The 25,042-nt window shown below is 45.1% G+C and overlaps 1 protein-coding gene across 6 annotated transcripts in view; it reads left to right on the plus strand.

Annotated features, from left to right (window-relative positions):
* Positions 1 to 18,421: 18,421 nt before the first annotated feature.
* Positions 18,422 to 25,042, plus strand: part of edil3a (EGF-like repeats and discoidin I-like domains 3a) — a 90,343-nt gene continuing 83,722 nt past the window's right edge. For all 6 annotated transcript variants that reach the window (XM_028996845.1, XM_028996846.1, XM_028996847.1 and 3 more), the window contains exon 1: positions 18,422 to 18,794. In XM_028996845.1, coding sequence (XP_028852678.1) covers positions 18,731 to 18,794 — 64 coding nt within the window. In that variant the 5' untranslated portion in view covers positions 18,422 to 18,730. The remainder of the gene's footprint in view (positions 18,795 to 25,042) is intronic.

A 25,042-nucleotide genomic window follows, 5' to 3' on the forward strand; every position in this document is an offset into this window, starting at 1 on the left:
CCCTCCATCCATGCCGCAGCCAATTCTGTCCTCTGGATGGTGTGGTGGACGTTTCATCTCAACTATATCATATGCGCCAGGGCTCTTGCTCCATCAGCCACTGCTCCATCAGGCCTAGCGTTAAGTGTGCCGTCCCCACACACTGCTCCCCGGGCGCCTGTCATGGCTGCCCACTGCTCACTCAGGGTGATGGGTTAAATGCAAAGGACAAATTTCACTGTGTGCACCGTGTGCTGTGCTGCTGTGTATCACAAGTGACAATCACTTCACTTTATTACTTCACCGCAAACTTCCAAACCCTGGCTGCCGAGACGTCGATGAACCTCCACGCCCTCCACATAATTTACTATGAAGGTCTGGTGCCACACATACGCAGCAAGATGGTCACTCGTGAGATGCGCTTGTGCAGTTGGCATTGAGTATCGATCGCCACCTGCTGGCGCAGCCCCTACACACCACTTCGAAAATACCTGCACAACAGCCATCTCGACTGCCCCCCTCGCCTCCCAGGACCACCACCAATCATCCCGAAACCTCCTGGGAACCAATGCAACTTGGAAAGACCACCCTGGCAAACTGCCACCAAAAGGGAGTGACGGTACCGGGACCAATCTGTCCCATCCGTTCGGGAAATGCTCCCCCCAGCTGATTGGTGTGGCCTATTCAGCTGGCCTCCTCTTCCTCCTCCCCTCCGTCCCGCATCACACTGTCCTGGAGTTGGGATACCGAGCAGAAATCACCAGTGATTTTGTTGCTCCTGCTCCTTCTCAGTCCTTCACTTCAGTTCCTTCTTGTTACCATGACCTATACCATGCATTGAATACTGTGGGCTTAACAAAATCACAATAAAAAACAGACCTCCCTGCCTCTCACCAATACTGCCCTCAACGCTTTCTCAGGTGCCAAACTTTACACCGAACTTTACACCGAACTTGACCTACAATCAGATTACAACTTGATCTGCATCCAGGAGACTGACGAGTGGAAGATGGCCTTCATCAACCCCAACCGGACACTAAAAAAGCTCGGTCAATCCCTTCAGGCTATGGAACGCATCCACCGTATTCCAGCAATTTGTGAACGATGTCCTTCACAAAATGTATCCCTACATGGATGATATTCTCATCTATTCTCCATCCCTTGAAAGCCATGTCCAGCATATGAGGGCGATCTTCAAGAGATTGCTTTCCCACCAGCTGTACTGTAAGCTAGAGAAGTGCGCTTTCCACCAGCTCTCTTCCAGGTTCCTGGGCTTTGTCATATTGTCCCAGAAAGCTGGAAGCAGTGGTGTCGTGCCCCTACCCACGACACTGAAACAACTGCAACAGTCCCTCAGGTTTGTGGATTTCTACCATTACTTCATCCGTAGCTACAGTACAGTCGTAGGACCCCTCACTGCTCTGACCCTCCACACACCTCTTCAACTTGATCCCTGCCACCATTCAAGCCTTCAAAGCCCTCTGCCACCAGTTCACCTCAGATCCTATCCTGCAGTACTCTGAACCGTCTCTCCCCGTTGTGTCTGATTGGGGTCCTCATTTAGTCTTAGCTATTTGGAAGCCATTCTGCCGACTCATCGGGATCACCTGCAGCATCTCCTTTGGCTACCACCGTCAATCCAATGGCCAAACCAACAACTGGGGTGCTTCCTGCAGTGCTTCACCACAAATTGACCCCCAGGTACATTGGGCCATTCCACATCTTCAACCGCATCAATTTAATGTCAGCTGCTTTAAGCCATTTCTCAACTCGCCTCTGCATCCCCCAGCTCCACTGTCTCCTCGGATTATCGATGTGGGTCCAATTTGGGCCCCTAAAAGAGGGGTGGGTGCCCCACCCACTTCATCCTGGACCCGTCCCAGATCACTGAGATCCAGCGGCACGCCTTCGGGGTTCGGCCCTGGAAAAGGGGGTACTGTCATGTGACCCTGGTCGCGTGGCAGTACAAACGCTGAACTGGGTGACGCACTCGCAACATAACCACACACACCTGTGTCCTCAGCGCTCAGTCACTTTTACGTTTCAGACTCAGCTCCTTCATCCAGTTCATCTTAAGAACGGTCTCTGTCTACGTCTCCTCTTGTGCCCCTTTTTCCAATCTGTGCAGTGTTTATTACCAAGTGCCAACTCACCTGCATCGTTGCGCTGCTCCTCCATGGGGATTCTTTCCTCCTCCAACATCCGCTCTGTGGGCCTGTCTCCCCGATTTCTAGTGACACATTTTGGGCAGTGGACCAAGATGTCATCGACACAGATGTAAGCTCAGGACATTTTAAATTATTGTTATCGTGAAACACCTGTACATAGCCATGCCTTGCCATGTCCGGAAACCATTTCCCACCACACTACCGCAATTTATTGCAAAAAGCGATAAGCTGCTCAGAATGCATAATTTATATCCCTGTTTGTCTCTATTCATATCTACTCCTAAGATAAGCTCATGTGAAAACCCTGACTGATATTTTTTTTTCTATTTTCTCACACTCAAGGTCTGGCTGCAGTCAGTACCCTTGAAGGTCACTGGCATATTATTCTCTTTTTTTATCAAATGGCTGTAATGCTGTCATCTTCACCGAACCATTACCATTCCAACTTTATTGTATCACTTGACATTTCCCTCTGTCCTTTTACTGAGAAAGACCTGAACTCAGAAATAAAACTGTTCAGCCTTGCAACCCAAAAAGTGCCCATAATGATCCCTTCAGTGGATGACCTGTCTTGCAATTCCACATTCTTTTTAAGCATTCGTGGAGTCATGGAGAGAGGAGTCTCCGTATGGAGCCGGAGCTTCAAAAGTATCCAATGGGTTTTTGAGTCTCTCTGAATAAATAAGAGGCAGGCATGTGAAGAGCCCTGTTCTGCGATCGCACTTCAGTTCAGTTTCATTTGATCTGCCTTGAGAAAACACCAGGTCCTATCAAACACCTAACTGAATTCATTGGAATATGTCAGCTGCATAGGACATTTCTGTAGACAAAAAGATATTTAGTGAATGGAAAACCTCACCTTCCCAGGAAGAATTTGGCAAGAATTGACTTGGCTTGTGTCCTATTGTCGCTTCTCACAGGACCCAGATGATTAATATGATGTCACGATGAACACATTTGTCACTAAAGGAAGGTCACCTTCAACATTATAAAGGAGTAAAGTGGAGTGAGCAAGAGTGGTCAATCAGGTCTACATGTCACGTCATGTCTACTATTGATTATAAAGACATCATTGTAATTTGTCTAAAGAGACAAACCAATGAGAACTGGGTGGGAATCCTTGAAGATCCTAAAGACAAATACTGTCACATTAGACAATAGAGGTTTTATGTGCTCAAGGGAAATCATACCTGTTTTGGGTGGTAACATGCACCTCTAACAATAGCATGAACACCCCGACCAAGAAGCATATGGGCCAGTATCAGCACAACTGTGCAATCAGCTAACTGCAGTAAATAAGCGGAGCAGAGCCATCCATCTCAGTTTGTTTTCATTTGTTTCCCTCCATTTGTTGCCCTCTGGGGTTTGGGTTTCCATGGCTACGGGCCTGGCCGGTGAGCCTTACCTACAGAGCTGCACTGGGTGAAGCGCCTATAGGACCGGACTGCCAGGGAGGCAAATAAAACACTCTCACTCTGAGAGGTGGAGGTCCCGACACCGTAAGAAAACGCGGCGGACTGACATTCGGGTCAGTAGGTCAGAAGTCTGCTCCTGACCAATGGTGTGTAGTGGCCAGGGTGTTGTGTTGTCCAGTTCTGGTTTGCGGTTACCATAAGGGTTTTCCATAAGCATACAGGTCAGGTGATGTGGGTTATTATTAGAAGTAGTATTTTTGTTTTATTCAAGAACAGTATTGTATTTTAAATGACTGAAAAGTCTGATATGACAGGGGAATGACAGGGGAACGGAGTAAAGCAACACATAGTAGTAATAATAGAAGTATTATAATCCAAAGCTATTAATATTAGCAGATTTGTGCCAAAGAAATGAACAAAAAAAACTTTCTTATTATCAAACAAAAACAAGAAGTTGAAATGTGAGATCAGAGGTTAGAATTTTGAAAACATATGTTTTTTCTTACATCTCACTCTTCATTTTCACCTGTAAGACTTTCAACTTTGCTCCTAGTTTTTCAGTTCCATAGAGGTACAAACACTCGACAGTTTTAATAAACTATGCAGTTTAATAAACTAAAGAAAAAACCTAAAAAGTGGCCAAAACATACCGAACGCAAACTCCAAAATTAAGCATGCAGCATTTACACTGGAAGATTCTCACTGAAGGCATCAAAACTATGAATGAACACATGTGGAGTTATGTACTTAAAAAAAGGGGAGACCTGGCCTCCACAGTCACCGGACCTGAACCCAATCGAGAAGGTTTGGGGTGAACTCATTCATTTTTTTGATGCCTTCAGTGAGAATCTACCAATGAATCTACCAGGGTCATGAAAATAATGAAAACACATTGAATGAGAAGGTGCGTCCAAACCTTTGGCCTGAACTGTACATTGATGATATAACACAATATCATCAATGTCCTGCTTGGGTACTTTTGTAGGGTCCTGATCACCAGAGCCTGGCATATGTGAGTTATCAGGACCAGACCCTCATGTAATTAGGTATTAGCATCTACATGAGTTTAGTGCATATCAGTTTAATAATATATTATATAATATAGCATTGTGTAATTCTCATTTTATTTTACAGCATTTCATTGTTACATTGCAATAGTCTGTTCGTTTGATGAACTAGTTGATAATATTAAATTTTAGATATTGCTCCATTTAATCACAGCCTTTTAATAAAAGTAGCAAGGCAGCGTGTGCGGTGTTTTATTGTGATTTTACCACGATGACGGGCCGGTGTTAGATGAAGCGATGCCTCTCGCGGCTTATTGCTTTAATATTGGAGCCCTCCCGGTTATCTGATGTCCCCGTGCTGCGTTGATCATGTTTACTTGCCGGCTAATCACGTGCACTGTGGTTTCTTATTGCACCGAATAAATCCCGTTTGGGTCACTCCAGGCTGCGCTGCATGTGGCACGCTGCAAAACGAGAGCAAATGTTCCAATCTTCTTATCGATACCAGGGAGTGGATTTATTTCTTGAGCTTGACTTTCAATTCTAACAAAAAAAAAACAAAAAACCAAACGTGTTAATTACCCAGCAGCCTCCATCACTGGTGGAGTTTTCAGAATCAATGAAAGGCAGGCGAAACGGTATTTTGGAGTCCCGCACTCCTCAAAGACACTTTTTAAATTGGAATGGAAAAATGTCAAGTGTGCGGGTTTGTAAAAAAGGAGGAAATTGAAAATCAGCCCCCTTTTTTTCGCTGGAAGACAGGATTTCTCATCGCTGGAGACATCCACACCGAGACAATTTCCGGCAGAGGAGTGGAATTATTTACATATATTTTTCTCGCTTGCATAAACATTGCCGTTTCCATGCCTCGCCTACTATGGACGAGTATGAACCCTCTGGGCAGTTACCATTGTGCACACACACACACACACACACACACACACACACTCACACGTGCAGCGATTGACAGTATCTCAGTATCTGCTGAGAACTCTGGGATATATGGATTCTTCCCCCAACCGGATCTCAGCCATTGACTGCCTCATGGTTTCCTTCCACACTTCTTCTCTTGCTTGCAGACCAGCACGGAGGGTCACCAATGGTGGCAATCGTTTACCCCCCCAGCCTCCTTTTTTTTTTTAAAGTGAAGTGATTGTCATTGTGATACACAGCAGCACAGCACACGGTGTACACAGTGAAATGTGTCATCTGCATTTAACCCATCACCCTTAGTGAGCAGTGGGCAGCCATGACAGGCGCCTGGGGAGCATTGTGTGGGGACAGAGCTTTGCTCAGTGGCACCTCGGTGTCACCTTGGTGGATTGGAATTTGAACCGGCAACCTTCTGATTACGGGGCCGCTACCGCATCTTTTCCATTTGTCTTCACCACCCCACAGCACCAAGCACTTTGTTTGTATACCTACGTTGTGAGGATCATTACCACAGCAGCGTGACACTTTTCATCGCTTGCATACAAACAACAGTATAACAGCACCAGCAGGATGGCGTTTCACCAAAATGATCTTTTTGCTCGGCACACAGGGGGAACAATCGAGTTCAGCTCAAAGCAGGAAGTCCGAATAGTTTGCTTCAGCAAGAACACATTTTTGTATTCCGGTCTTCCGTACTCATTGCACTGAGATCAGTAATAGAGCGGGGTTCTCTAGAACCGATGCTGCTGAAACCATCTAATCTCTGGTAAAGCCTCCACAGAAACTTGTGTACTTCATGTTAATTTTGTTCTCTGACCCCATCTTTCTTTAGAAGTCAAAATGACATTAAGAAAGAAAATTGAGTCTTTAATGTGTGTTCATGATGATGGCTTCTGTTACCTTTATGGATTGAACTCTGCTGATGGTTCTGGAAAATGGAAGTGCCATTTGGGAAGCAATCATGAGGAGTGCAATGGTGTTTTTTAACACTTTCAAATATAAAAACGCAGTGCAGAAATTAATTCACAGCAGGTGGAACAGCCTTGCAAAAATGTGTCTATCTGAGTCCCAACCAAAGCAGACGACTGGAGATGTGCATTTGTAATTGAGAGGCTATGGGGCAGTGGTGACCTAGTGGTTAAGGAAGCGGCTTGAATCCCGATCCCAAGGTACCACTGAGGTGCCACTTAGCAAAGCACCGTCCCCACACACTGCTCCCTGTGCTTCTGTCATGGCTGCCCACTGCTCACCAAGGGTGATGGTTAAAAGAAGAGGACACATTTTGTTGTGTCACTGTGTGCTGTGCTGCAGTATATCACAATGACAATCACTTGTCGCCATCATTACACAGCAGGACTCTGGACTCCGGCATGCGGGAGTCTGGCATGAGCCTGAAATCCAATGCATTGCCCTGATGTGCTGGTTCTAGTCGCACTGCATGGACAAAGGATAAAACACAAGGACAAGACAAAGGGAGTAGAACTAATAATGAAGGTAATGGGGATTGAGTCACAGAGGAGACAGGTTAAACTCAAATTGAGACAGAGGTAGTCCTAATTTCCTGTGTCCATCAGTGACCTCTATTGGCTGAGGCCTGCTAGGGCCATGACTATTATTTTTTCCCCTCAGTAAGAACATTTGGCCTTTTAACCTTTTTCTCATTGGTCAAGTTATGACATTGTTGTATATTTTTGCTTCTCGTATAAGGTGACCAGGCGTTTTGACACGATACAGTATGCATCCAACATTTTTCATTGTTTGTGAAATACACATGGAACAGTTTTAAGATCTGTCCTAGAGTTTGTGTCCTCTATCATTGTGTTTCCCTTTCATGAGCAAACATTTATGGGGGATTTCTGTACAGAAAAACTTTGCAGATATGGTAAAACCTAAGGACCACAAAGAAAAGAACATATTTATTTAGTATGTTATTCGTACAAAGGTTTATTTGTTGTCTTCTGTTGTTCTGTTAATAAAAAAAAATCCTTATTATGATTGGTAATCTGTCTCACACTGTTTGCACTTGTCAGATGGATGACGTGATGTTGAAAAAGCAAATGACTGAAGGACCAATCAAGCACAATAGTAATTCTAGATTAAAAAGTAAAAGCCATTGCTTGTATTGTGTTTAATTCTGAGAGGTTAAACTGATTTTTTTCACCTAAGAGGCTCTAGAAATGTGTTTTGTTGAACCTGAAATTTAAAGCCCTGGCAAAAAGCAATGTCCTTGTAAAAACACGCATAAAAATCAACATTGTCTGGGATAAATCTTTCATGCAGTGGTCATGAAAGCCTAGTGTGACATTTTTTTTGTCAGGTATGCCCCATGGATGCTTTCTCTGCCCACCCAGTTTGTTAAACAAAATGCACATCCTAAATATTCATGGGCAGAAGGTAAGGGACTCCAGACAACCGCAACCACTCTTGCTCCTCAGATCAGCTGAAGAAACTTGGCTGGCCACAAGCGCTGGGCCCCGGCATGAAACTGTCCGTCATTTCCTCCCACCATCTCTCTGCTCCTGGAAAATAACACTACAGTGCTAAGTACCCATATGATGATGCAATTTCGACATAGTACTCTTCACGAAAACACTGAACCACACTCCAGAGCAACTGCTTAAACCTGAGATTTGTATCCATCCCAAGGCACCGGTGAGTGCTGAAAACAATCTAGCGTTTTTTTTCCTCATTTATCTTTGAAATATAACAGGGCATTTCTCTTCTGCACAAAAACAATGACAGACAATTGTCTCGGTTCCAGGGTTGGAAAGGTAAAGAGGCACAGAAGATGAACATTTTTTGGGGAAAAGGTATTTATTACACACAGAATAAAGCAGGCAACCCCCGGTTGCTGCATGCAATCTTGAAACGGGTCCTGATCGCTCCTGCTTAATTACATTTACATTTACGGCATTTATCAGACGCCCTTATCCAGAGCGACTAACAATCAGTAGTTACAGGGACAGTCTCCCCCTGGAGCAGTTTAGGGTTAAGTTCAGGGACACAATGGTAGTAAGCGGGATTTGAACCTGGGTCTTCTGGTTCATAGGCAAGTGTGTTACCCACTAGGCTACTACCACCCTAATTAGCGTCAGCTTGGCGTGATCAGGATCAATTAATCAGGTGCACCGCTGTGTGAGCCGAGTGGCCCCTGGGCGTCACAAAAGTAAGTATTGTATTTATTGATTTTTTTGTATTTATTTGTTTAAAATAGTTATTAAAATATTTTTGTTTTAGTTATTTATTGCCACATGGTACGAAATCACTACCATGAAGGGGAAAATAAAGTCCACCCACATCAAATTTATACCCTACAGCCATTTGAATACAGCTGAAATAATAAAGAATGAACCAACAAATAAATACAAAATCTGAGGGAAATTGGCAACTCCACACATTATGCTACCACTACCTCATTTGGCGTGATGTTCATATTCCAAAACTGTAAAAAAAAAAAAAAAAAAATCAAATGAAAATTGCTAAATTGTTGCCATTTTCCCGAGTGCCATCAGTTCAGTTTGGGTCAGTAGGAGGGTCATAACAAATTGACTTGTATGTCCAAATGTAATAACTTTTTAATGAATCTTTTTATAAGCAAATGTGGACATGCTGGTTTGCGTTGAGTCACGCTGCTTGTTACTCTGGAAATGTTGCTCTTTTCTTACGCTCAAATGACTCACGGATGCAAACCAGACACATCGACAGAGTGAGATAAATAAAGACTGCAGGTGTCATATACACATTTAAGGCCTGTGGACAATACAGCTGAGCTCACACCATGCTTACTGTGCAACAATACATAGTTAGATCTCCATTTGAAAACACATGTGGTGGACTGGCGTCCCACCCTGGGCGAGTTCAATGTCCCAGGGTGGGTTGTGGCAACTGCAGCACTGCTTGTAATAAATAGTGAGTGAGTGAATTAGATTTCTAAACATATATTTACATTGGAGTGCATAAAATAACATCAAAATACTGAGGGGTGAGAAAGCATATTTGGTTGTAGAGTTATTAAACAAAAACGAAATGACTAAACATTGAACATTAGAATGTGACATTTGTGCCCAGCTGTAACTGTCTGTCGATATGCTGATAACACATCAGCTCTTTATCAGTGACAGTCGTTTCTCTGTAGTTTCTCCAACAGATGAATTATTCAGTCACCCGATTGAACCGGCAAGGAAAGTGTTGAGCTTCATATTGTAAACGCTTCTCTACTAAATATTTAATTTCGGGATTATGCAGATAATAATGCAACATAATCAGTCTGAACGTCGCAGGGTAGGGCTTAGACAATGCCTTGTGCGCTAAGCCGACAGCAAATGAACATTCCGGAACGAGGAGGGAGACCAGGACGTAGATACAGCTCGCGCAACCATTTGCAAACAATCAAAGTGGTGTGATCAACGATATTTAAAACAAATGTTAATGAATGGTTTTAAATGTGTTATTTAAAACCATTAGTAACACAAAGGCTCAAACTATTTTTGGTGCACGAAACGTATAAGGTGAGTGTTTAGCGCATTGACATTCACTGCGTGGGTTGGAAACGATGCAGTATAGGAGGGTTTGCTGTATCTTTTGTGCTTCTGTGACGAACGCAAGGGGTGCAGAGTAAAGGGGTGCACCTTATTACACCACAGCACAGCATTATTCTTTCCTAACATTTTTTTTCTTACAGGAGCAGTGCGTTGTTCTTTTTTTTTTTACAAATCCCAACGTGGGCAGGTTCTGATGAAGTCAGCCCGTGTTGTGGGTGGGGCCGGAGCGAAAGGAGGCGGAGTCGGGTGATGTGTTCATAACTCAGCTCAGAGTGCAGTAAATTTCCCTGTCTGACGTGGGTGCACAGATTATTGATCGCAGCACTGGATGAAATACAGTCCACCCCCTTTGGCCCGTTGATGTATGGGAGTGTAGGAAATGAGTCCGGTTGCCGTCAGGACGAGGAAGTGGTCAGAACAAACCGTGGCCCCCAATGTGTTGTCATGTCATGTCCTTCACCTGGAGATGCTGCCTTCCAAAGGTCAGCTGATTTATGATTGGATCTGCCAATTTAAACCTCCGATAACGGAAAAAGCCCCACCCTTTCCCCTGAGTGACATTTGATCACCAGAAGACACCTGTCCTCCTCATGAGATGCGGCGATAACAGAGGCAAAGCGTGGTGCAGAAAGTAGGCCAGGAGAAGAGAGGAGACCTGAGCGGCAGTGGCGTGCTTTGTAACTCCTGCACACTGTAAACAAATCTGCGATTGGCGGTGAGATGCGTAGGAGGATCCATCTCCTGAAGCTCCAGTCAAACGACACCTCAGCCGGCATCTCCTGAGATGAAACTGTTGAGCAAACATTGGCTGGGTCTTCTCCTGAGGCTCAAAACTTCTCCACGTACAGCCCCAGAGGCAGCGGCAGCAGCGGGGTGATCTCAGACGTTGCGCATGGAAAGGCGCCGCACATTGCCGGGCTAATTAAAGGATAGTCATCTGACAGCTTGCACCGACACCCTGTAGCACTGAGAGAAATCAAATCTGCGGGCGAATTCATTAAGAGTCCTGATCTCCTCATCTGCCGTGAATGAGGGGCAGTTTGTGGTTCCCTGGACACTCGTCATTTCTTATTGACTTGTTTTCACAGCGCAGACGTTGGTATCACCACTCGTATCGTGCCGGTTAAATTAAAGATTGTGTGATCTCGTAAAGGCCCAGCGCGCCTTTCCGAAATGGCTTTCGGTACAAGCAGATAAAAGCACATCTACTGCAGACCGTGACGGCTTCAGCCACATTTGCTCTCCAAACGCTATTTAAATGGAAAACGTGGGTCCTTTGAAACACCTCCATTCCGGGCCGAGAGCTCCTCAGTCCGATGGGCCATTAGCGCCACAGAAAAAGTGAAAAGAGGCAGAGAAAGAGCCGGAAAGCATTTCCCACCATGGGCTGCTCTGCTATGTGGTAAAAAAAATTCATTGCAGCAACATTGAAAAAATTTAAATAAAGTCTAAATATATGATTCATAATAACCCCCCTACTTTCAAAACCTATTAAAACACTTCATTCAAAATATCGCATTTAGTGCCATCTACTGGTGCTTTATTTTTTGTCTAGACCTCGGACCTAAGATGATACCACTTTCTAAAATCTTAGATTCAAGAAAATGTGGTATGTCAGGTCCTCCTGAAAAAAACGATGTCACGATTACTGTTTTTTTCCAATCACTACAGCCATTTGAAATTTTTTTCCAACAGTCATCATCTCTAATTTAAACTAAATAATACGAATTTTATCAGTGACTCTTAATACACAGCATGACAGAATGTACCTAGTTTACAGCGTCACTTCTTAGCTTGCTTGAATCACGATTTCTGAGGTCAGCAAATCTGCTACTTTATGCAGGAAAAGAAGGGAAAACCTGAACAGATGCAAAATGCCAGCATTTCTGCATCACGTAGCATCACTGCTTCTTTTTTTTTTTATCAGTGCTGTTTTCTAAAACATTTCTAATTTCCCTTTGTAAAAATATTTTTCTTTAATCAACATCATACGCATAGTAATGTTGTGGTCTGATTATGGCTGGTGTCTATTTACTTTAATAACATACTGTATGTAATGTTCGGTTACTCTTCTGAATGTTGATATATTTATATGGGGTAACACACTCGCCTATGAACCAGAAGACCCATGTTCAAATCCCACTTACTACCCACTTGTGTCCCTGAGCAAGACACTTAACCCTAAGTTGCTCCAGGGGGGGACTGTCCCTGTAACTACTGATTGTAAGTCGCTCTGGATAAGGGCGTCTGGTAAATGCTGAAAATGTAAATGTAAATATATGCAAAGGTTCATATAGACCTGTGGAAGTCTTATTATCTGTCAGCTGGGAACCCTGGGAAGTCAGATTCAGGCTGTCATTTACTTCACAACCCGTGCACCTTCTGAACCGTTGTTCTACTCAAGGTCTTATTCATTTATTCATTTAAGTGTAATGATTTAGGTCCCATTTTTCTTGTTAGAGTCTCCAATTAAACCCTTCCTTGATCACAGAAAATCTGAGAAAAAAAGGTCCAAAACCTTTACGTTTGCGTAGCCCTTGCATTTCCATCCAGCAATAGATGTTTTCATATTTTTATGTGAAAGCCGCACCTACCCACATTTTTTTTGGATTCAGCTTGCAGCAGCATCAAATATTCAGGCTTAATCACAAACAGCAGCAACGGGCTGCCACGCTGTTCCGTGCCGAGGGAGGAAAGCAATATTCTCCCTGGATTTAATTCAGTGTCTCTAATTTGTTCCTGAGCTGCTCCGCTCCCAGCCTTGGGTCTTTGTTAGGCCGACTTTGGTAATGAATGAAGCTCAGGGCCCTCTCCGTCACAACTCCACACACCGGCTGATGAAGAGGAGGACCCGAGCGCCGGAGGAAGGGGGACCGAGATGAGAGTCAGGTGTGAAGGCAAGCACCCCTGTCCTCTCCAATTACGAAGGCACAGGACGCAATACCCCCCCGACCCCGACGTATTACAAAAAAAACACAAACAGCGCAATTCTGTTTGCAATGAAACGACTTATAATGCATGTACATGTACATGTATCATGTCTTAATGTGCACACATGGTTACTTCCTTACCCCCATAAACAACTAAATAATAGAACATGCAGTGTTGCCAAAAAAACACCTAACTGCAAAAATTCACTGGCATGTACATGACTAACTATATTTATGTATATTCTTGAATAATGTTCAGGTGTGATTAGTGTTTTGACATTTTATTTAGATTTTTAGTGGTCTCAGACCTTTGGTCAGCAGGACATTTTAGCAGAAATATCTCATACCAGTGTAGAAATGCTCAAAAAAGTCAAAATTGTATCTTTAACACCCAAATACACACATAATCCCTTCATAAAGGAGCTTTAGAGTGAACCGTGTGTCAGAAGAATTTTCCATCCTGCGGCTTAACACCATAGCCTCACAAATAAAAAAAAAAACTGCATTTTTTTTTTCAGGTGGAACGCACAGGAGACTGTAGGGCCGGATTCTGCACGTCCACACCGCCATAGGCTCAGATGTGCGTTATTTATAGAACTTACTGTGTAGGATCTGCGGCGCACTCGCAGATGCACCCAAAACAGCACAGTGTGCTGAACGCATTGTCACAATGTGCAGAACTGCCAGCGCTGCTTAAGAATGCAAGCCGAAAGATAAATGTGGCAAAGGCAGGCTCTGCAGGGTTCCACTTCAGCACTCTGCGCCGCATTTTAACCCAGAAGACTGCCGCTCATACCGGACTCAGGGGTGCGGGCGGGTCAGATGTGTCAGTAGGAACTTGCAAAGAGCAGGAAGGACGTCGAGAGAAGCCTGCGCTGGGAAATAAAAAGCCAGGGCAGGCCTGCTGCGCCATGTAGGGTGGCCAAGGTGCAACTTGCACCTTTATTTTTCTCTGGGGGTGGAGTCAACTCTGAATTGGGCATTCTGAAAAGCACGAAGGGCAGATTTTCACAAATGTTCATAGTAATTTAAAAAAAAAGCAACATTTCTCTGAAAAATGGTTAAATGTCTATCCGATCTGGCCTTGCGTCCACGCAGTCCCGGCATTTCAGTTTGTGTGGACAGCAAAGCTGCTTTTTTGGTAAAAACACATATAAGCCCAACCTCCAACCTGAACTGTGGAAAGGGCCTTAGTGAATTTCAATACATCATGCCATGTGGCCCTTTTTTTATTCATGCATTTTTACAGTCATGGTTGCCAATTCATATTCATAGTTTTAAATATGATTGGATTCACAAGAGTTTACTATGGACTAATATGTATGCATGTTTACCTACACTCCCTCACCCCATAGGCAACTTAATAATTGAACACAGAGTGTCCTTGCAGCTGTGTTGCCAGGCACTTCAACTCCAAATCCTCCAAAATGAGCCAAAACACAAAACTACAGATTATAAATGGCTGATACCTATTTTTTAAAATATTATATATTATCTATTATCAAGTTTTATTGAATATATTGTTCACCCCTCACATTCTTAGCAAATATTTTATTATATCTGTCCTTGGGACAACAATGAAGATAGTCGGTGTGCATCTTGTATCCAAAATGTAAATGTGCTGTGCCCTCAAAATAACTAAATGCACAGCCATTGGACAGCCATGTCGAAACTGCTGGAAACAAAAGTCAGTGCCCCCCCGAAGTGAAAATGTCCAAATTGTGGCCAATTAGCAATATTCCTCTCCCGTCTCATGTGACTCATTAGGGTTGCAAGGTGTCAGATGTGAGTGGGGAGCAGGTGTGTTAAGCTTGTTGTTGTCGCTGGCACCTCGTGGCAAAGAACTCTCTGAGGATCTGGAAAAAAAAATTGTTGCTCTACGTAAAGATGGCCCACATACGTAAAGGGCCCTGAATCTGAGCTGCAATACAGTGGCCAAGACCAGATCGGGCCTCACCATGGTCAATCCAATGAAGTTGAGAGCACGTCCTCAGCGTCATACCCAGACATCGTATGAGTTCTACCAGCAGTGCTGCAGATGATGAAGGGGTCGGAGGTCAGCGTCCATAACTCATCAGAAAGCCTGTGCACAGTTTGCTGAAGACAAGCAGACTATGGACATGGAAAAAGATTGGGGCTGCATGAGTCCTACAGGCACTGGGGTGCTACAGTTCACTGAGGGAACCATGAATGAATGCAGAGCCTGATGTCCTCCCTTCACAAAAATTCCAACATGATAATGACCCCAAACCCAAGAAACTGGGAATACAGGTGCTGGACTGGACATGTCTCCTTCCTTAAGTGAAACATGGTGGACCAGCTCAACCAGCTCCGTGATGTCGTCATGGAGGAGTGGAAGAGGAGTCCAGAGGCAACCTGTGACACTAGTGCATTATTTCCCAACCATGGTTGTGGAGGAACCAGGGTTGGGAAACACTGCTGAAGGGACAGCACATTTACACAGTTATACATTGTGTACACTGACTATTTTACATTGGACCAAAGTGTCATATCTTTAGAAAAGGTATTTACAATATTTACAAATTGTTTGACAATATTTACAAATTGTGGGACACTGTATGTGATGTGTAATCAAATATTCTGTACAGACCAACACAATCTAAAGGTCTGCAGCAATGAAATGGTGCAGTGGCACAGTGGGGCACACACATGGGGCAGTGGTGACCTAGCGGTTAAGGAAGCGGCCCGTCCCCACACACTGCTCCCCAGGAACCTGTCATAGCTGCCCACTGCTCACTCAGGGTGATGGGTTAAATGCAGAGGACAAATTTCACTGTGTGCACCGTGTGCAGTGCTGCTGTGTATCACAAGTGACAATCACTTCACTTTCAGGTATTCAGGTGTGTCTGGACCAGAGCGTAAGGAGACATGCTCTGGTTTTGTCTGAACCATAACTACTAAAGCATGTTGGGGATCATTTACAATCCTGCACGTGTTTGAGCTGAACATGGACAGTTGAGGAAAATGCACGGTGTGAATAGCTAAGCTCCCAGCTCATGAATGCTTTGCTTTTTTAATCCGTTGTTGTTAAGACACGCAGATTTGCTCTGCTGAGGATGAAGACGACTCCACACTACAGTCGGAAGAATAACGTACAGCAAGCCAGACTGGTCGTTAATTAAACGGACTCAGTTTGAGAACATGAATAGGGAACATGGAGCTTATGTTCTCAAAAAGCATCAATGATGAGGTGTGTGGGTTTTTTTTCCGTTTTGTGTCCATTTGGCAAAAAGCAACAACAGGTCTAGATGTTGGTGACCTAGATGACTGAAAGAATAAATTATCCAATTGGAGGTGTTGGATGAAAGTTCTTCAGACATAGGGTCCACTTTGACTGTGTGGGTGGGTGGTGCCCACCGTTCCCCGCCAACTTTACTTTCCACTTGACACTGCTGACAGTCAGTCACAGATACATTCTACAGAACCCATGGTGAGGTTGACCACAGTTCTGTGTTCCGCTTTGCTCAGAGAAAGCCAAGATCTAAGAGTGAACAGTCAATAGCATTACTTGTACATTCAATGCACATAATGCTGTCTAGTATGTCTCGCATCACCATTGTTCTGTATAGTGTTTCCTTCATGTTTTTTAATTGTGCTATTGTTAGTCTTTATTTGCACCTTTTATCCCTTGCACTACCCTGCCCACACATGCAACTGCGATCTGAGAATTGTGCTACACTGCAATATTTACAGTAGGTACGGAAAGTATTCAGACCCCCTTAATTATTTTCACTTTTTGTTATATTGCAGCCATTTGCTAAAATCATTTAAGTTATTTTTTTTCCTATTAATGTCCACTCAGTACCCCATATTGACAGAAATACACAGATTTGTTGAATTTTTTGCAGATTTATTAGCAAAGAAAAATATCACATGGTCCTTAGTATTCAGACCCTTTGCTCAGTATTTAGTAGAAGCTCTCTTTTGATCTAATACAGTCATGAGTCTTTTGATTTTCAAAACTGGATTTGGGGATCCTCTGCCATTCCACCTTGCAGAGCCTCTCCAGTCCTGGCAGGTTGGATGGTAAACGTTGGTGGACAGCCATTTTAAGGTCTCTCCGGAGATGCTCAATTGGGTTTAAGTCTGGGATCTTGGTGGGCTAAGAACAGTCACAGAGTTGTTGTGAAGCCACTCCTTTTTTATTTTAGCCCTGTGCTAAAATAATAAGGTGATTGTCTTGTTGGACGGTCAATCTTCAGCCCAGTCTGAGGTCCTGAGCGCTGAGAAGGTTTTTTTGTCCACTATATCCTCGTACTTGGCTGCATTCATATCTCCCTCGATTGCAGTCGTCCTGTCTCCACAGCAGCAAAACACCCCCACAGCATGATGCTGCCACCACCATGCTTCACTGTTGGGACTGTATTGGACATGTCATGAGCAGTGCCTGGTTTTTCTCTGTTGGGCCACTCTGCCATAATGCCTCGACTGGTGAAGGGCTGCAGTGATGGTTGACTCCCTACAACTTTCTCCCATCACCCAACTGCATCTCTTGATCTCAGCCACGGTGATCTTTTGGGTTCTTCTTTACCTCGCTCACCAAGGCTTTTCTTCAGATGGCCAGCTCTAGAAAGGGTTCTGGTCATCCCCAACGTCTTCCATTTAAGGATTATGGAGGCCACTGTGCTCTTATGAACCTTAAGTGCAGCAGAATTTTTTTTTCTAACCTTGGCCAGATCTGCCACAATTCTGTCTCTGCGTCCTACAGGCAGTTTCTTTGACCTCATGATCCTCATTTGCTCTGACATGCATTCTGAGCTGTAAGGTCTCATATAGACAGTGGTGTGGCTTTCCTAATCAAGTCCACACAGCTGGGCTATATAGTTATATATATATAATGGGGTCCTGTGAGTACATTAATGAGGAAAAGGGAACATAAAATGAATTTAGCAAATGGCTGCAATTTAACAAAAAGTGACATAATTAAGCGGGTCCGAATACTTTCCGTATCCACTGGACGTGACAATAAAAAAGTTGAAAATATGTAACTGTAAAGCTCATTGGTCAGAACAGACCCGCATCCCGCTCCCATCTGAAGAACGACAGAGTCAAGAAGCTGTCAATTACGAGCAGCTGTCAAGCTGTCAGTTTGTCTGAGGGGCTTAATATCCTGCCTGGCTGCTTTATTACATACTCCCACCCAGTGCATCATCAGATAAAAAAAAAAATCTTCTTCAGACGTCACTGTTGAAGACATTACTGTCCTAAGGTCAGAAAATGACCCTTGAATGATCAGTATGGCCAAAGGTGGATAGACACGGTCGGGGTCTCTAATAAAGTGGCCAGTGATCGTTTCAACCCGAATTATGATCAACTCACTGAACCTGTTATGTGGGGAGTGAATGAATGGATGAATGAGCAGAGACCCTCCGTCCCGAGGCTGGATGACTGCAGGTCCCACCCCGGCGCGGCGCGAGCAGGGGCGGAGCGCCGATCGGTCGGCGAACAGCGCCGCTGCCCGAGCGTCTGCGGCACAGAAGCGCGCAGCGCGACCGGGAGAAGCGCGGACCTTCCGATCTCCCGCCGTCCGAGACCTCTCGCCGCTGCGGTGCGGAGAGGGAAGCGGAGTCCGTGGGGTGGGGGGTGCACGGCACCCGTGTCCGCTCAGCGCGCTCCTCCTTCGCGGACGAGAAGCGGATTTTACGCGCCGCGCGGTGTTGGGGAGTTACGCGCCGTTCCGCGGGGACGCGAGAACTTCGTCCGCCGCGCAGCCTGGAGCCCGGAGCCGAAGGCGGGATGGGACCGGTCCTCCTCTCCCTCCTGCTCTACCTGAGCGCCGCCGTCCCGCACCGGGCACAAGGTGAGGCGCTACGCGTTATTACGCGTTATTACGCATTCCACCGCGGCGCGCGCCTGCATTGTTTGCCGAGTGTGGAATAACGCAGCCTGCTGGGTGATGCCGCGGACCGATCGCGCAGTGCGCATTTGCCGTTCCACGCCACGCGTGTTGAAAGTGCACGCGCGCGTTTGTTCGTGTCTGTTGCGTTTGAACCTGTGGGGCTGTATGTGCTTCTGACAGCCTCTCTCTCTATGTCTGTGTCTGTGTGTGTGTGTGTGCGTGTGTGTGTGCGTGTGTGGCTGTCTTCGGGGATGGATGGTTCCGTCGCGTGGGCGGTTCTGCCCGAGTCTCCTCGGGGAGCGCAGGTATTGCGAGAACCCATCATCTGGCCAAATCATCAGGATGGAAATGATGGTTATTTCTGCGATCATGTGTCTGACATGAAGGGAAAAGATCCTCTCCTTCTCCAGCTGCCGCGATAATTCCACGGTCTCCCATGGGTCATCCCCAGGTCAGACAGCTCTACCAGCCCGAGTCTAGTTGGACGGCAGGTGAAGGATTCTAGACAGCGTGTAGAAACCACGGGAGTCTGGGAACAGAGTGGCTTCCACGGTCCACGTATTCCCCTCCCGCGCCGCCTGCCTTGGCTCGCCCGGGTCCGGCGGAGCTCCGAGCTGTAATTGTGGCGGTGCCAGTGTGCCCGAGCCTCTGAGCGCCGCTCTGATTCAGGTTCTCCACGCATGGAGAATAATAATCCGGTGCTGAGGGACCACACACACACACACACACACACACACAACCCACCGACTTATCCCTCATTGTAATATCACGCAATCTGGTGATCATGATGACATATGTTCTTATATACATCCAAAAGAGCTTCTGATGCGCTGTTTAAAAGGTTCCTCGTTCCTTCTGATCCTCACATTTCTAGAACCGAGCTGTCCGCTCCATCGAGGACGTCAGGGAGTTCTACGTTCTTTAAGGTTCCGCTGGTATCAGCCTGCTGACCATTTCACTGTTAGGACCGGAAGTATTTTCCTGCCTGTGGAACCGGCTTTTTTCGCTATAGGGTGCTTGAATTACCACTCTAGAACACAAGTTTTCCGTTTCCAGTCCAATGTTTCCGCCCAGTTGTGCCGTGGGGGATTTGAGGTGCCTTTTTCCAGGAATCTTATGGAAACGCAGCAGCGGATTCCCAGAATTCCTCCTGCTAGGAGCACGGGGGGTGCCTTTCTCCCCCCTTGGTCAGGGTTTGTAGAAAGTCGGCACCGGGACAGTGAAGACGAAATGTTCCGCGTCGAGGTGTGCGGGAGTGGAAATGATTTCATCACGTCCGCTCGGAGCGTGGTTCTCACGCGCGGCCCGAGGTTCTGGGTGCGCGCCACTAAATCTTTCATGGGGAACGCTCTCCGGCCTCCGCACGAGGCTCCGCACCGTTGCAGGGTGTCTACGGCGGAGTACCAATCGTGTTTACATTCACATTTACTGCATTTATCAGACGCCCTTATCCAGAGCGACTTACAATCAGTAGTTACAGGGACAGTCCCCCTCGGAGACACTCAGGGTTAAGTGTCTTGCTCAGGGACACGATGGTAGTAAGTGGGATTTGAACCTGGGTCTTCTAGTTCATAGGTGAGTGTGTTACTCACTAGGCCACTACCACTGTTTATTGGCCCAGCGTGTTGACGGCATCAACGTTTTCAGGTCCTGCCGGGAAAAGGAGGGGGGGGGTAAATAAAGATCGACATCCATCTCCTGCCGGCTCGGCGGGCTCTCAAACAAATTGCCTCGGAGCTCCGGCTTGGGGCCGGGGCGACATCTTTCATCCCCCACGGCGTCCCGTCGCCCACGCCCCGTTCAAATATTTGGAACGTATCACGTTGTCCCGCTGGAAAAACGTCGATATTCTCCTGCGGGAGCGTTTGTTGGGGGGGGTGGGGGGGGGGGGGGGCTCCGGCCGTCCAGCTAATTTGTGAGCAGAGAGAAGATCGGCAGGAGAAGAAGCCAGTTGCTACATAGTCACGTGAACGTCCATTACGCCCGTTTGCACAAATTCTTTACTCTTGCACCAATTTTTTCACTTTATACTTTGACTTCACTCATTTGCACATCTTCACCCTACCTGTTACACACATTTCATGTTTTATGTTAAAGACATAAAAGTGTAACATCTGGTTATGTTTGCAATATTTGCATATTAGTTCATTGTATACTTGCAATATTTGCAACACTGTGGCCTGCAGCAGCCGCCAAATCATTTCACTGCATATCATACCGTGTGTGACGGTGTATGTGACAAATAAAATCTGAATTTGATTACGCTTGTTAGAACCACGTCTCTGTACACATTTCACATTTTCGTAGCTTTACGCCCTGCACGATGTTCGGTGTTTGTGTAACGATACCACGAGTGCAGAATGATTGGTTATTTAGCTGCAAAGCCCAACAGCTCTGCACTTTTACACGGCAGTTTAATTTTTATATTTTTCATCACAAAGTGATCTGTCGAAGTTGAAGGAAGAAATTCAAATTTTAAAAAACATGTTCCATCAAACAAGCTCCATCCCTGGATTTGACTGCTGCTGAAGCATTTGGCCGAGTGACATAAAGTAAGTAGTATTGATCATTGATAACTAATGCGAACAGAAATAAAATAAATTTTTTTTTTTTATATGTTCCAGATGATTGTTAATATTTGGTTGCTGCGTTTCGTTTTCTTCTCACACTGGGCACCTATTTCTGAACGGCGTAATAAAGCAGAGTAACACGAACACGCCCAGAGAGGAGGAGATGTTATTGGCTGCGGGAGGAAAGGTCAGCAGCGATTCCAGGGTGACATTTTAAGGCAGCCCACGTAGGTGCCCTTCATTCCTGCCATAAATGGCCGAGTTTTAAATCATGAGATCATTCCCCGTAATGGGCCGAGCGTCCTCTCTCCGGCGCACTGTCTGTTGGGGGGCGGAGAGCGGAACTGGAATTAATCTTCTCGCGCTGACGGAACGTCATTGGATGTGTTCTTTTTCTCTTTATTTCTTCATTTTCCTGATTGCGGCGCTCACTTTCTCCGCTAAATCCGTTTTATCATATTAATTCGCCGAGACGGGGCCATTTTTCATCTGTGCTGACAGCATAATGGCTGCACTGGTATTTGTCTTTGCATTGAACTTGTTATTCTTTCTGTGGTTTCAGTCCTCTGGGGTCTGGATTCAGAGTGTGTGTGTGTGTGTGTGTGTGTGTGTGTGTGTGTGTGTGTGTGTGATGTTGATTTTTATTCTGTGTAAAATGTGTGTTTTAGCGTGCTCTATTCTCTTTTTTTTTATGTATCATCCGTGCTGTGGACGAGTTCAGAATGGTTTAATCGAACAGGGCAGACGTGACATTTGAGTGACCTCCTCAGCTGCTGTCGACTGGACGGAGGCGATACGGGCGGTGGGCGCGAGGAACTGATGGCGTTGTGGAGATTCGTCAGGTCACGTGTTGCTCCCGAGCTCAAAGGCAGCTTTGTTTTTTTTCCGCCACATTGTTTGTGCTTTTGGTGACTTCTGCCTCTTTTGGGGCCTAATGAAATGCAGGACGTCTCATTATTTTAAAAATCCTTCCAGTGGAAAAGATCACATTCTGCTTTGCTGGGAATAAATAAATGCCTTTCCTCGCCAGGCATGACTATCTGCAAAATGAGTTTTTAGCAATTTAATGGTATAGAAAGCTGTGGAATGTTAATGATATAGAATGTTCCGCAACCGCTATCCCTTTAATGAGTGATTAATGAACCCAGTTTAATCATTTTTTTCATTCGTGTTTAATCACTCAACTAAATGCCGTATCCCAGCAGGCTTTGCTATATTAAGTTGGGTGAAGTGTTTGAACAGCAGAGTGCAGGGAGCTTAGGCCCGGGTTCGCGCGCCCGCTGCCCCCAACGCGGCAGGAACCAGATCAGCCCACCTCCGCACCCACGCCCACATACAAGCCTTCTCCGCTAATGAAGGAAAGAACGCCTGGAACTTGACAGGGAATATTAAGTTTGTGATTCGTTTCGCCTCTCAGTGACCCGACATCTTAAGAAAACATGGATAAAAATGTTCCTGGGTATATTAAAAAAAAAAGAAATAAAAAAACTCTTTCAACTCTCTTTGTGCCGATGAAATTAGACCCTCTGTGCTTCATGAAATCTAAATATGTTCTCGCTCGTTTTTTTCCCTCACTATTCCCAGTCGAGGAATATTTCCCGGCGAATCAGCTGTAATCTTCTCATGGTGTCGAGAGTGGAGTCTTTACATCAAAAAGAAAATGCAGCTGCTGTCAGTAAATAAAGCAGGAAAGTCAAAATGTTAATTATTAGCCTACGGCGCTTCATTGTGAATGGATACATTGGATATTAAACGAATAACAACAACAACAATAATAATAATAATAATAATAAAAATAATTGTGTCTAGTAGTCTTTAAAGAACCTAGCGACATCGGTTTAAAGCCTTACGGGGTTTTGAGGATCAGAGTTAGGATTTGGATGTGTGCACTTTTTACAGTGTAGCTTGACCTTGATCCAGGTCAGTCAGGTTTTCCTCTGTTTCTGCAGTCGCGTGATTCACGTTGTGTGTCGTGTGCACACATATTTATGGGCTGATTTGTCCTTTAATTACTCTCATTAGTCCCGTGCCTCTGTGACTGCTGCAGACGTTATGTAGGTCGTACGGAAAGGAGCTGCGCGGCGTCTGTGGAAGAGGGCCATTGCTCCGATCGCACTGTTAGTCGGCGTTGGCTTGTGCGTATCCAGTCCGACTTCAGCTGCTCGGCTGCGGCGGCACATCAAAGGCAGGCCTGTTATTGTGGAAACTGCCGTCGTTGCCTCAGGGAATCCGTTATGGACGGGCTGCGAGGCCACAGTGGGGCATGTTTGTACGTCTGTTGTTTTCCGTTGATCAAGCCGTGGTGGTTGTATTCTCTTTTATTTAGCTGATTTGTTAAGCTCTACACAAAACAAGCCAATGACCCGACACCCATCACTTGTGCTGCTAACATCACTGTGTGCTACAAGTGCACAATATTAATAAAGCTAGCTACTAGCAAACACAGCTAGTAATTAGCATATCCAACCAGTAACCAATTAGAATCCCGTTACAAGAAATGGCCCAAAACTCATCGTTTGTGCTGCTAACGTTACCGTGTGCTACAAGTGGCCAGCTTTAATAAAGCTAGCTACTAGCAAGCACAGCTAGTAATTAGCATATCCAATCAGTATCCTGTTACAAGAAATGGCCCAACACTCATCACTTGTGCTGCTAACTTCACCGTGTGCTACAAGTGGCCAGCGTTAATAAAGCTAGCTACTAGTAAGTATAGCTAGTAATTAGCATATCCAATCAGTATCCTGTTACAAGAAATGGCCCAACGCTCATCACTTGCGCTGCTAACGTTACCGTGTGCTACAAGTGGCCAGCATTAATAAAGCTAGCTACTAGTAAGTACAGCTAGTAATTAACACATCCAATCAGTATCCTGTTACAAGAAATGGCCCAACGCTCATCACTTGCGCTGCTAACGTTTCCGTGTGCTACAAGTGGCCAGCGTTAATAAAGCTAGCTACTAGTAAGTACAGCTAGTAATTAACACATCCAATCAGTATCCTGTTACAAGAAATGGCCCAACACTCATCGCTTGTGCTGCTAACATCACAGTGTGCTACAAGTGGCCAGTGTTAATAAAGCTAGCTCCTTGCAAGCACAGCTAGTAATTAGCACATCAAATCAGTATCCCGATACAAGGCTTGACATGTAAACCTGATATACAACATTCATCTTTGTCCATCCATCATCAAGTAAATGTCTCAAGTTATACTGGGATGACACATCCAAGGTAAGTAGTTTGGTACTTAGCCTTTTCGGGCAACTCGTCCAGTAAACCTGTTAATTAAATATGTGGTTATTAAAGGAAACTAAATTTGTATGAGAACTGTGCTGCATTACAAAGACATATTAATTTTATGTAACCTTTAGCTTGTTAGTTGTAGTGGTAGTTAGAATGCCACGGATGTGCTTCTATAATCATTTGTGTTGCCAGATTAGGTAGATTTGGCCTGATTAGGGGGTCAAAACTGACTATGCACCCCGTCACACCCACTTTTAAATATGGCACACTATGCAGTTGTGATACAAAAAATTAAAATGAGATGTTAATCAAACATTATTATAGTTTTGCCGTGCTTTTGGCAACATGCTTTTGGCATTCTCAGCGATGAGCCGTGCAAATGCAGTCTGTGGCACCTTCAA

The sequence above is a fragment of the Denticeps clupeoides genome, chromosome 11 (genome assembly GCF_900700375.1).
Source record: "Denticeps clupeoides chromosome 11, fDenClu1.1, whole genome shotgun sequence".
Taxonomy (NCBI): Eukaryota; Metazoa; Chordata; class Actinopteri; order Clupeiformes; family Denticipitidae; genus Denticeps; species Denticeps clupeoides.